The 14,921-nt window shown below is 29.6% G+C and overlaps 1 protein-coding gene across 1 annotated transcript; it reads left to right on the top strand.

The window, feature by feature from the left end:
* Window positions 1–262: 262 nt before the first annotated feature.
* On the top strand, window positions 263–1,294 carry LOC115878043. Its single transcript, XM_030894398.1, has 2 exons — window positions 263–608; window positions 861–1,294. Exons 1-2 carry the CDS (start codon window positions 263–265, stop codon window positions 1,292–1,294), a joined length of 780 nt encoding a protein of 259 aa, XP_030750258.1.
* Window positions 1,295–14,921: the final 13,627 nt, after the last annotated feature.

Genomic DNA, 14,921 nt, shown 5'->3' on the forward strand with positions numbered 1-14,921 from the left:
TTCAAACCATTAGGGTGTTCCAAGAGGCTAATCATTGTGTTGGTTTTACCACAATTGGATGGTCCTGTTATAGCACATCGCATAGTTGAAGGAAATAGAATGCTATGTTTCAAAGGTTCATTTGTTGCACTATCATGATTATCAATCTTTAAAGTAGTTTTTTGTTTAACAACCTTCTTCATGTTAACAAAGTTTACTAAAAAATGGATATAAAAATTGTTCATTATATAATTTATACTTAGTGTTAGATTAGAAATCAGTCATGAAATATTATACAAAGCAGCAACATACTGGTAGTGGTGTTATAAACACTTTAATAAACAAATTACCATTTGAATTACATTTACCAGGTTATAATTATTGTGGACCAGGAACTAAATTGAGTAAACGTTTAGAACGCGGTGACAAAGGTGTTAACATGTTAGATGAGGCGTGTAAAGAACATGATATAGCATATTCAGAGAGAAAAAATGTATCTGATCGTCATGAGGCTGATAAAACATTACTTAAAGCAGCTCTAAGTAGAACTACTTCAAACGATGCTTCATGGAAAGAAAAACTAGCAGCATTAGGTGTTTCAGCTGCAATGCACACCAAGTTAAAGTTGGGTATGGGATTGAATAAATTGACACATAAAAATAAAATTTGTTCATTCAAATCTGAACATCAACAGAGTTCAAAGATAATAGAGCAAATTATAAAATCTATGCAAGTTTATTTGAGAAAAATGGAACTATTGAAAGATAAACATAGAAAATTGCTACAGCAAAATTCTAAAAATACAATTACAAAAAAACAAAGTAAACAAAAGAAAATAGTTCGAGTTAAATTAGATAGAAGTAAAAATCAAAAATTTAAAGTAAAAAAGAGTAAGTGGTATGATAATGATGATAACGATGATGATTTAAATAAATCACAAAACCAAGAGCTTCACATTGATAATTATGAAAAGAAAATTCAACATAAAATTAAGGGAAACGATAATGTACAAAGTAAACAAAAATATGAAGAAGCGTTGACTGAAATCAATAAAAAGGGTAAAAAACGTAGAATTTCTGATAATGATGATGATCATGATATAAACAGACGTAAACCTAAAATTCAAAATGAAAATGTATCTACTCTATTATTACAAGGTTCTAAACGAAAACTAAATGATGCTGATAATGATACTAAGAAAAATATTAATAAAAAAGCAAAAATAATTAGTTTAAAGCGTACTTATGATGCAGAAGTTCATGATAATGATGATGATGATGAGAATAATTATGTAAAAAGAACTAAATATATATAAGATGCTACAAATCTATTGATTAACTAATTGAAAAAAATAAATAAACAAGACAAGACAAAGTCAATGAAGAGCAAAACAATACAAAAACCGAAAAGTAAGAAGGTTATAAAAAGGGGGAGGCAAAAGAAAATAAAAAATGGTAAACTCTTTCAATCGGTAACGAGAGCAATTAAAAAGGCTATAATTGAAACAAGAACCAAAAACCTTAAAAGTGCATTAAAAATAGGAGTAAAAACAGGTACCTGCTAGAAATTAAATTTTGGAAATATTATCAAGACACCACGTGTTATAAAAATTCCTAAAACTGGAGGCAGTATTCTACCATTAATACCTACACTTTTATTGGTCTTAGTGCATTAGGTGCTCTAAGTGGTGGAATCGCAAATGTTGTAAAGCTGTAAAAGAAAACAAGTACAAAAGAACAACTCAATGAAGCCCAACGTCAAAAAACAAAACCATTGATGTATTTAAACCATACAAGACAGGATTAGGCTTTTGCCACCGAGGTTTCAAACCAACCCCACATTACCTAAACATGCTCTTAATTAATTTGAAATTAAATTTCAACATATGCTAAAAAATTAAAAGTGTTACATTTTCGAGGTGTTTTTATGAAGGATTGTCTGCCAAGAAAAATTCATAAGTTTGAATCAGGAATAGTTAATCTTGATAATATGTCGGGAGCTGGAACGCATTGGACTGCATATCGAAAAATAAATATGAATATTTACTATTTTGATAGCTATGGTAATTTAACTCCTCCGCTAGAACTTGTAAAATATTTTAAATCCAATGGACTTTGTAACATATTTTATAACCATACACCTTATCAAACTTTTAATACTGTAAATTGTGGTCATTTATGTTTAAAATTTCTAATAAATAGTTACACTTAGATACTGTGAGTTTTATTATTTTTTCAACCTTCAACAATGTCATACACGTTTACTTTATCAGGCAAAGAATCCACACTTTCAGCTAGAATATATCCTCCTATTGTTCTCAGTGAAAATGATGAATACGTGTTGGGCTTAATTAATTTTGAAAGTTACAATTCTATTCCGAATATTGACAGTACTAATAATATTTTTTATTATGATAAAACTAAGAAGATTGTTTTGCCAGAAGGATCTTATGAAATTCAAGATATAAATCGATATTTGCAAGAGTGGTTTAAGCAGCATTCAAAAGAAGAGCAAGTGGATATTTCTATAGAGGCAAATCATAATACATTACAATGTGAACTTAAATGTAATAAATCTGTTGATTTTTCAAAGGAAAACTCTATTGGAAGTCTATTAGGTTTTAGTAATCAAATATTAAAAGAGAACCAGATACACATATCAAAGAACCCTGTTGATATTTTTAAAGTGAATTGCATAGCGATAGAATGTAATCTTGTAACAAATTCATATAACAATGGAAAGCCAGTTCATATCATTCATATGTTTTATCCTACCACCGCTCCAGGATTTAAAATCGTTGAAAAACCATCAAATGTAATATATTTACCAATCAGCATGCGCTATGTTGATGAAATTATACTTAAAATAACAGATCAAGATGGAAGACTAATCAATTTTAGAAACGAGCTGGTAACGGTACGTTTACATCTAAAGAAACATAATGGTATTTATCTATAATAATGATTCTTATACACCGTCCAATGAACTGTATATAAAACAAAAGAGTTTTCAGAGACGGTTCAGTAGTAAGAAACAGTTAAAAGAATTAACACATTCCAATCAAGAATATCTACTATCATTAGGATTCAGATTGAAAAGAAAGAAGTTACAAAATTAAGAAAGTTCAGAAATTTTGGCTAAACTTTAAGCTACGTCTTAGAACCAGTTTAACTAATTTTCTGGTTTATTGTAATTGTAAATTCAAGTGTACCAGTAAAAATGAGTTATAACATCTTAAAAGTTAATGAAAGTGTTACACAAGATGACTCAATAGTGAGTTATCAGTATCATACTCATCAACCCTATTCATCTACAACATTAAACAACAACGATGAAATTAGAACTCAATACAAACTCTCAAGATCTGTATACTTTACCAAGCCAGAGTTACCTCTATGCCAGAAGGAAAATTAACAAAATCTGACAACAGTAAGTGCTGATGCACACCTAGAATAATGGTGTTGTTTCTTTTGTTTGATGAAATTCGCTATGAAAATGGGAGGAGTGATTGCTGATAGAGTTAGAAACTCAAGTTACATCAACTGGCGAAAGGTTATATTTCATTTACTCCACAGAGGCTAACGGTTTACATAACGCCGGGTGGCATGATACGTTAATCCATCATTAATCGATGGCAATGAAATTTTAAATGTTTGTAATAAATTACTGAAAAATGCTGATGGGTTTTGCTGAAGACTATCATAAAAATTGTAATGAATGTAAACAAGAACTAGTTCTAATACGAAATAATTCTGATTTTAATGAAGTTAGTCTATCCGATAATGAAAGAAAGGGATAGTTTACATAAGATCACTTTGAATAAAGTGTTGAAAATGCCTCATATCAGTTAATGATAGTCAAAAAATTACGATTAATACTTCAAAAAAATTTTGGCAAAACAATAGAGACTTCTACTGATTGCCTTTAGGAGTTGGGAACCGTATGAATATCCAGAATTGTAACAAACTAAAACCATATATGGGTTGTTAAATTTGTGCAATCAGTTGAAAAACTCGTTATATTATATTATTGATTTCAAACAGATGTAAAAAAAAATCATATAACAAAAAAATATGAGTCGATTTCTAACATTGTAACTCTTGACCAATTTAAAAGTATATTTAAACTGTATATATCCTTAAGGACAATTTAAAATACAGATTTTACTAATAATAGATATGCAGTCCCATATGAAATATATAATTAATTCCAAAAAATCATACTACCAAGTAAAGTTTAGTGAACTAACCTACTATCCCATTCTGTTCAAGAACAACAAATTCTGGGGGTCATTGATTGTTCACGTCAAGGAGAAGATATTTTAAAGGGTGGTGCAGTCGATATTCTGCATTGGTTTGAAACAGGTGAAATAATGCCCAAGCCAAAAACTATCAGACATTGTTTAATTTTACATGATAAATTAGTAAAATATTAACCCACTAACAAGCACTGTAAGAGTGCTTTTAAAACTAAAACAAAAAGTCAATCGTTCGTAGTCAGTCTAAGCATGAATAGACATATATCATCATCGCTATTCAAAATGTTTATTATTAATATACAAGGCTTCAGTATTGGATTGAGAAATTTTAATTGTCAAGAATTAGCAATAGTCAACGTGTTGATGACACAATGGACATAAAAGTGTTAACATAAAATTTATAGTTATCCATTTGAATTGGAAACAATGCATCCAAAGGTTAGAAATCATATGGACTGGGTTAACTTGCACTTTACATGGCTTTAGAATCTTGATATTATTTTATATGAAGAAGAAGGAAAACAAGCTCATATGAAGATATTTCAAATTTCCATTAAAAAACATGCATGTTCAGAAGTTGTTGCTGTTAAAGGAGCAGAAAAGAAGCAAATGGTTGGAAAAAATTTACAGGATAATGAAATAATTGATTTACATATAGAAAGATGTCCATCATTTGATCAATTAAAATGTATTCAAATCTTATCATTGTTTAAAACATTTAAATAGTTCTTTGTATTGTGCAGTTGGAAAATGCATATTTCCTATTTTATTGGTGGTATACTCATTAAAAAGTAAAACTTTTAAATAAACATTGAAAATAATAATAATGTATTTTTATTTTAGCAAAAATATAGATAGACTATAATAATATCTATAATGATAAAACGGTGTATTTCGTCCCTCGTAACTCCTCAAGCCAGCATCTTCATCAAACCTCTATTAATTTTTGTTGTTTCGTTATGATGATGTTGGGTAAAACCCATTCTGTTCCCTCCAAAAATTTTATCTTTTTATGTTCTAATTCTGTAATCTCCATCAGAAGTGGTGGTGGTGGTGTGAAGACTCTCATTTTGACTTGTTGTATTCTCTCCTCAATAGAAGGGTAAAAATTTACATTGAAAAATTCCTTCATGCCTTGTAGTGGGAATAGCGTTGCAGTTCTGTTTCATCTTCTGCTACCACCCTGATATACTGTGCAGCGGTAATTTTATTTTTCCTTCAACTGTTGTATTTTGGTGAATCATGATAGATATAAATGTACTTCCCTACCATTTACCACTTTCACCTCTTCAACCCATATCTAAATGTACAAAAAAATATTTATAGAAAAACAATAAATGAATAAATAAAAAAAAAAAACAACTACTATGAAAAATAAACTTATGTGAAAAAAAAAAAAAAACAATAGGTTTACTTTTAAATAAATTTTTCAAAAACAACCAACAATGAAGTTGGCAGTCTCTTTTCTAGGGCTTTCTCAAAAATAAATATCCAAGGAGTATTCATCTTAGAGCAAGCTTGACTATAATGCAGCATATAATTTTCTGCCTTTATATATATTTTAAAACAAAGAAAAAATATATGACACGATATGAATAATAAGTTGTTTACAGGATACGCAGATTTAGAACATGTATCTATATAAATCAAAACAAATCCAAAAATTATTAAAAAATGCATACAAAGTAATAAATTAATAATATGCAATATCATTTTGTTAAAAACAATGAGTATGTAAATTAAAGATAAATTATTAAAAAAATATATACAAACTAATAAATTAATCACATGCAATATATATTTGTTATTAAAAACAATAATTATGCTTATTTTGCAATCTAATGATTATAATTTTATTGTACATACATCTGCCTAGTCTGTAAAAAATTGTAATGTAAACGATATTCAAATTATAAAACCAAGTTCCCACACGCTTGTAATACTGGAAAAACAAATTAATGATTCTTGGAATATTTCTAATAATTTTAAACAAAACAAAACAAGGGTGTGTTAAATTAATTTTATTATTTTATGAAAAACAATTTATCTAATAAAGTTACACAATTATCTAATAAATCCTAGATAGTGATAAAATGTATTATTTATGGAAAAATTTATGATAATTATATGCATGCAAACAAATCATGATCGTAGGTAATTAATTCTTAATATTCTAATAAGAATAAATATTATGAATTATGATGCAATTAACTCAGTTAAATCGAAAAACATATTTATTGTTTATATTCAGATGTGACTATATAAACATTCAGTTACTGTTGAAATCTCATTGCATTGCTATTAATAACAAATTAAATATGAATACAAAAATTGATGGTGCTGCTAGTTAATGAAGTGATAAGAAAATTTGAGAGGGTAAGACATTTAATTAAATCTATAAAGATGAAATTTTAAAATGGACTAAAATTTTGAAGAGGTTTATTATAAATATTAGAAAATGTATTAAGAATAAACTAGTTTGTGTGTGAAAAATTTCCTTTTATAAAGTAGAGTCTCAATTATCATTATTATCAAAGTATAGGGAAGACTTAAAAGAAACGCATAAAGACTAAAAACAAAAAAAACTTAGTTCTTTGGTGGTAGATGTTGATTCAAGGTTTTAATGTATGGATTCGAATGGTGCAATAATAAATTTAGGTATAAAAGATCCAGACATATTTTTAAAAAGGTCTTTAACAAGTTTTTTAATTAAAATTAGACAAGCTCTGAAGACTTCAAATGATTAAAGTTAATGTTAACTTTTAGCTAATTTTATAAAACCTACTAATTCTGGAAATAGAAGTAAAGCATTTCACTACTAAAATCAAATAATTGATAATTCTACAAATCTCTAAAAAGTGGTATAAGGAATATATTAGAAATTATATTTTAACAAAATTATCAGAATTTCAAGAACGAGATAGTGGTTGGGCACTTTATGAAATTCTTCAACTTAAAGTAAATATAAATAAATTTGTACCTATTACTGCAGGTTTTTCTACATTTGTTAATACACCTAAATTTATATACAAAACGAAATCTGTAATAAACATAAAAAATAATGATGAATGATTGAATTTGATGAATCAAACTAAACAATTTTTATAGACGTGAGTGTTTTGGATAAATTGTGTCCAATACCGGCGGAAACCTCCATGTGAAAAGAAACGTAAAGCTATAAGTAGAAAATCCAAAGTTTTAACAAGTACTCCATACAAGGACGCATTAGAGCAGGGTTTCTGAAAGTGTGGTCCACGGACCCCTTAGGGGTCCATAGCATATGTATCAGGGGTCCGCGGTCTGCATTACGTCAGTTAACTGTAAATATATTTATTAAGAAAAGAAATAGTGTAGGGCGGCGAATTCAGTAGGTATTTAATTACTAAACACTACGCGATGCGCGTAAAGATCAAAAAAAGTTGAAGCTGTTCCCATATCAAACGATGTTATTCATTCTAGAATTGTTAAAATGTCGTCAAATATTTTACAAGTTGTTGAAGAATTAATTGCTTCACCGTTTCCATTTAGCATTCAATTGGATGAAAGCACCGATGTGTCACAATGTAACCAACTCTTTGTATTTTTCCGTTACGTACAAGACACACGTAGTATTAAAGAAGAGTTTATTTTTTGCAATTCACTTTTGGAGACTACAAAGGCTTCAGATATTTTTGAAATGACAAAAAGGGTTTTCAACAAACAAAATACAGACTGGAAGACTAAACTTGGTAGTATCTGCACCGATGGAGCTCCCGCAATACTTGGTAATACATCTGGTTTCGCGGCTTTGGTCAAGAAAGGGATCTCTCATGTTTTGGCTTCACGGACTTTACCTACATTTCTGAAAGAAGTTATGTCTCCATGTATCAAAATAATTAACTTCATCAGAGGAGCCTTAAACCACCGCCTGTTTAAAAGACTTTGTCAAGAAATGGGGTCAGAACATGAAGTACTGCTTTACTACTCAGAAGTTCGTTGGCTGTCAAGGGGATAGGTCTTAAAGCGATTGTTCGAGTTGAGGACCGAAGTGTTACTTTTTCTAAAAGATAAAGGAAATTCACTGTCTGGATATCTTGAGAGCGAAGATTTTGTACGGGGGCTAGCGTATTTGGCAGATATATTTACTCAATGAATCAGATTAACTTGTCACTTCAGGACTCTGCGGTGACCATCGTGGATGCATCTGAACGGTTGAAAGGTTTCATATGTAAACTTCCACTTTGGAAAAGGAGGGTGGAATCTGGTGACTTTGCAAATTTTCCGATATTTGAAGAGTTAATAGCACAAGGTGACGGCAACACGATATAAAAAATGCTACAGAAAGAGGTGTCTAAGCATTTGGATACATTGCAAACTTCTTTTGAAGGCTACTTAACTTAGAATCGTTTGAAAATGAAACGTGGGTGCAGGGTCCATTTATAATCGACACGGATAATATCAGCGATGAAGATTTCATTAAAGATTACTTAATTGACATGAGATGAAAAGAAGTTTTGAAAGCTGAATTTCATGCCAAAAATCTTGGCGAGTTTTGGTGTTCTTTAAGTCAAGTTTACCCTCTTCTTGTCAAGCGAGCTATGTCCGTTCTGATACCATTTGCAACTACGTACCTTTGCGAGGCAGGGTTCTCGGTTCTGGTCTCAATAAAAACAAAAAGTCGCACCGATTGAATGTCGCAGATGATATGCGCCTTGCCTTGTCGAAGATAACCCCACAATTTAACGTTCTCATTGAGGCTAAACAGCAGTATCCTTCTCACTAATTTACTAGTGTACGTGTAATAAATATACTAATAAACGTTTTCTTTTTATGAAAATATTGTCAAGGATGGAATTATTCGATATATAAAATAACATATTTAATATTAATATATTTCGTAAATTAATAATTCGATTGAAAGGAAGTATAAAATAATTAAAGTTCATTGGCATTTACGCAACAAAAGTAAAGTTTTAAAAATCAAAGTAAGCATAATTGGCAATTGCGAAAATATTTTCTGTCAATTGGCTTACTTATAAAATCATCAAATCAGCACTAACGCGGTCATCGCACCGATAGACCAATAATGCTGATTCGATGATTCGACGTAACGAACCAATAAATACAAAAATGTCACCTGTTGGGGGGACAGTGGACAGTCGATAGTCGATAGTAATGCGTACGAGATTCCGGCATTGGCGTTACACTACCCTGACACTCCCCCGAGCCAGTGATGATGTTCGTCCATAAATATAATATAAGTACACATTTAGTTTTATAATTATTTTATTATTCGTATAAATTGATTATTAAGTTAAATCGAAGTATTTATTATTTCCTGTTATGTCTCTAGTCATAACCCACAAAATGGGGTGTGACATATGTGGTGGAGGCGCTGGTTTTTATTAAGTAACAATTTCTTACACATCTCCATATATGATAGAGGCGCGCCGAACCTGATAATATGTAATTTTTCTATAAACTATTAAAATAAACTATGCTTTTTATCAACAACTTTTTATACACCTCCGTATGTGGTGGAGGCGCCGGTTTTTATTAAGTAACACTTACACATCTCCGTATGTGATGGAGGCGATCTTTTATTTATAATTATTCATTAATTTACGAATAATGTGTATGCCAATTCATACCCAACATTTTACGGTAGTTATAGATATGTTTTTTTTTCTAAGTTTGTCTCGGAATCTAAGTTCATTTATTCATTTTACTTATATATTTAAAACATGGCGAAAATACAAATAATTAAAATACATCACATACGATTTTTTTAATACTGATAGCAACGAACAAGCTTATACTTTTACTTTTACATTTGCTCGACTTAAATAATTATATATTAAAATGTCATTATTTGGTAGGACGGACTATTTTATTTTAATTTATTGTATTAATAATAATTGAGATAAGTAAAATTTATATTAAGACTTAGAAATCTCTTATTAGTTTTGTTTACTTATTTTTTACCATTTATAAATTCAGTGTAGGAACATTTTTTTTATTAAATGTCCAGTATTTTTTACACTATTTAGAGAAAATGCTGTCGAATCCTTATTGTTTAATTTTTCTTTTATCACTGCATATGGTAATACTTTTGTGAATGTTGGAGACTTTTTATTATTGAGAATAATTTTATTTATTTTTATTCTATAAGGACACATAAAACGACATCCAGTATATTGATAGACAGTATATTTTAAATTATTTTTAGTGTTGCCATGATAAATATATAATGATAAATATAATTTTTAAATGAGAATTTTATTATTTCAGTTATTTAAACTGTAGAATTTAACCTGTTGGTTGAATATCATTATCAAGGATGACACTGACCTAGAAAATATTATTCTTGTTAGGAATATTTTGAAATATGAGTGTTGAAGGAAGCGACCATATTTATTTAATTCGTGTTACAAATACTGCTGACTTAGTTAGAACTGCATTGTACGTCTGTGTGTGTTGAAAAATGTATTTCATTACATGATATACTGAGCGATAATTATTTTAATGATAGTTTAGAATTTATTTATTTTATTATTATTTAAATTGATTTTTTTAAATATATTTTAATGTCTTTTGTAAAAGCACCTGTTCTACCGGAATTTATACCGCCACCTACTTTTGACCCTACAATCGACTGCCCAATTTCTTTTATTCGAGAATATGATAAAATAACTAGTAAGAATGGCTGGAATTATGCTTTTAAGATAAAATATTTAGAATGTTACTTAGAAACGCTGTTTTTATTGGTATAAGGAATATGTTAATGACAAAAATAATTTTAATAAAGTCTGGAGCGATATCAAAAAAGATTTTATTTTAGAGTTTGGAAGTGAAATATCACTACGCAAACTAAAATCTAAATTCCGTACACGGAAACAGGGAAAAAATGAAGATATAAAATCTTATTATTACGATTTACTATCAATTGCATATGAAATATATGGTAAAGTAAATTTTGAAATCTTTAAAGATCAATTCGAATATGGTTTACATGAATCGTATAATTACCATTATTATTTACTGCTTACCGAAAATATGAATTTCCAGAGTTTGAAAAATATAATCTATAAAATAAGCGATTTAAAAGATATATTATTAGAATCCAAAACATCAGCATATTCCAGAAATTCTTATCATTCTCAAAATTCTAATATAAATAAAAGACAATCACAGCAAGTAAATTCAAATATCAGTCAGAGGCGCGATGATTTTCAATATGAATATTTTACTAATCATTTAGATTCGAACTTAAAGGGCAGAACTAGTTTTATAAATAATAATAATAATTATGGTTCAGATAGAATAAACAATGCAGGTCAATCTAAGTACAGTAATTTTTCACAATCAACTAGGTCGTCAAATAATATATGTTGTGATAATCAGGATACTCTCCCATACGAAATGTATAGTAACCAGGAGGAAAATATTTTAATGATGTCAAAAGAGGATATTTTTAAAAAAGAGGATGATTTTGTAAATGACTATAAAGAGGAAACGTTGGATTTCCTCACTTTAGAAAATGCGCAGGCAGAGGAAGATGATAATACCCTCCCTGTAGCGTTGAAATATGCACAGGCAGAGGAAGACTATAATACCCTCCCTGTTGCTGGAGAATATTTGCAGGTAGAGGATGGGGATAATACCCTCCCTAGCAAAATAGAATGTACGAAAATAGAAAATATTCAGAATGAGCTCTTAGAAGTAGAATGCAATTCCTCAAGTTTGCCTATATTAAGTAGAGATAAGGCAAAAAATAGATTTATTTCCTCTGACAATATTCCTGGAAGAAGAAGAAAAAGACAGTTTCCTGAACCTCAATCGATAATTGAGTCAGAAAACATAAATGAAGAACTACCATTTACAAGAAAGCGAAAGGTTTTAGAATATAAACCTGAAACAGATAATACAATGCCATGGAAAGAGCATACATCGAGAAGAAGACATAGGACAAAGATAATATCTAGGAAGCGAAACGTCATGATGGCAAAGGATATTATTATCCACCCTAGCCACCCTCCCTGGAATTGCTGTAGATAGTCAAATTTTACAGTCAAAATTAAATGTAAAATGCGAAGAATAGGTACCCGAAAAAGGAAAACCGATAAAAGTAGAATTTAAGTTTACATTTTCGTTCTAATTATCTAGTCAAAAGTCTGAACATACACAAAATTTTTTTTAGATTTCTTAATTCAATATATAAAATAGGTAAAATCGAGTGATATATTTCTAATTTCTATATATACCATTAGCTGACACAGTAATTTTATGTGACAGAAGTATAAATAATTAAAAAAATCGTAATTTTAATCGTAATTATAATAGGTATAATCTCAGGTTTGAAGTAAAGTTTTATATTCAAAACCGTTATACCACAATTTATAGCAAAAATTAAATTTAGTAGATGAAACTAGGAAACGTAATTCAAATGATTTAAAGTTGCTGTGAAACATAATAACGATACGTCTCTATGACATACTTTATGTGATAGCTTGCACTTTTTTGGTTCTTTCTTTTTATGTTTAATTATTTATAGTATTTGGAATCACTTTAAAGTTAAAAAGACGAAATAGTAGGCGTTTAAAACATTTAAATAGATGTAATTTTTAAATGAAAATATTTTTTTAACTTTCTTGCGTGTCTAACTAATAGAATATCATTTCACAAATTAGGTAGGAGTGTTCATAACTTTACAAATTTGCAATGAAAATATAAGTTTATTGTTTGTTTTATCATATAAAAAATTTATATTCTCTTGCCGTCAAGAACAAAAAAACAATGATATTCTGAACTAAGCAAAAAATGAAATTAAACAAAACAAACTTAAAATAGATTAAGTTTGATATACTTAAGAACTAGTTTATAAACATAATAATTTAATACAATAAGCTGTAAGATATATTTACTCTTTTCTCTTTTTTCATGTAATCACTGGTCAAAACTGCCAATACCAAGCAACAAATCAAGGAACACCACTGAGAAGAATCGACGTATAGACTCAACCCCGAAGGAGAAAGAAGAATGTAGTACCACAACCATCATGCCTATACTATGCAAACTGCCTACCCTTGTTTATGAAGCTTTGTGAACAGTACACTATGGTAATGCAGTTCGAAGCAAGTAGTCCAATTCAAAAATGGGTTCAGAACGTGCTGTCGATATTTGGGTTGGTGATATAAGCAGCTACAGGAAGACTTATTGTCTTTAAAAACTGGTCTCTTCTTCGAAAGATGAGTTCGACGCCAATCCAGATGACAAACAAAATCATACTGGAATTTTGTTTCCATTATCAGCCTACACCGATGTCAACCAACAACTCCCTAAGGACGCAAGAATTGAGAAACAGCTTACCAAAACAAAGAGCTTTTCAAAGTGCAGGGAACGGGAGGCATGTGTGCATGCGTTAGGTTTATGATGTGAAGGTGGATACTACAATCAAAACTTCAGTTCTCAGCCTCCATGAGCAGCCGACGGGATTTGTGGGTTGGTGTTTTATGAACGAATTCAATGCAATGTATTGAACTTAAAAACTATATAGGTATTGTGCGGTTTACGTTAGTGCCAGTATTAAAAGACATTTTTTGTCTATATGTAAACGGCTAATCGCCATCGTTAAACTTATAGAGAACCTTTTTTTTATATTTTTTTTTAGTTAATAATTTCTTTGCAAATAGAATTTTTTTTTAATATTGTATACTTAATACATTTTTTTATTATGTAACGTTAATTATTAAGTACAATTTAAATATTGCAATATATAATTATTGTTAAAAGTATAATTTCATAAATCTTGAATTATCGCTGGGGTCCAGCTTTAGAGGTGCGAGGGAAGTGTCAAGGATGGAATTATTGGATATATAAAATAACTTAAATATATTTCGTAAATTAATAATTCGATTGAAAGGAAATATAAAATATTTAAAGTTCATTGGCATTTACGCAACAAAAGTAAAGTTTTAAAAATCAAAGCTATAAGCATAATTGGCAATTGCGAAAATATTTCCTTCAATACTACGAATTTATAGTAAATCATCAAATCAGCACTAACGCGGTCATCGCACCGATAGACCAATAATGCTGATTCGATGATTCGACGTAACGAACCAATAAATACAAAAAATGTCACCTGTTGGGGACAGTGACAGTCGATAGTCGATAGTAAGTCTGATAAGGTCGCGGTCGAGATTCCGGCATTATGTTACACCCCTGACACTACCCCCGAGCCAGTGATGATGTTCGTCCATAAATATAATATGTAAGTACACATTTAGTTTTATAATTATTTTATTATTCGTAGATTAATTAAATTGATTATTAAGTTAAATTGAAGTATTTATTATTTGCTATGCCCCTAGTCATAACCCACAAAATGGGGTGTGACAATATATTTTTTTATTTTCCTGTATTATTTCTTATTATAGGGGTCCGTGGAATTGTACAAATTGCAAAAGTGGTCCGTGACTACAAAAAGTTTAAGAAACCCTGCATTAGAGGAATATAACGTTAGCAAAAAAAGAAAACCCAAGTTAAACGGAATTTTAATACGAAACCTAAGATTGAAAAGCCAAAAAAATGTGATAGAGAGAAAGTGGATAAAGATAGAGAAATTTCAGGTACATGTCCGGCATGTCAAGAATTTCATTTTGATCCACCTGAAACCGACCTGATTCAATGCTAGACTTGTGAC

The sequence above is a fragment of the Sitophilus oryzae genome, unplaced genomic scaffold (assembly GCF_002938485.1).
Source record: "Sitophilus oryzae breed Bouriz unplaced genomic scaffold, Soryzae_2.0 scaffold_1500_pilon_pilon, whole genome shotgun sequence".
Lineage (NCBI taxonomy): Eukaryota > Metazoa > Arthropoda > Insecta > Coleoptera > Curculionidae > Sitophilus > Sitophilus oryzae.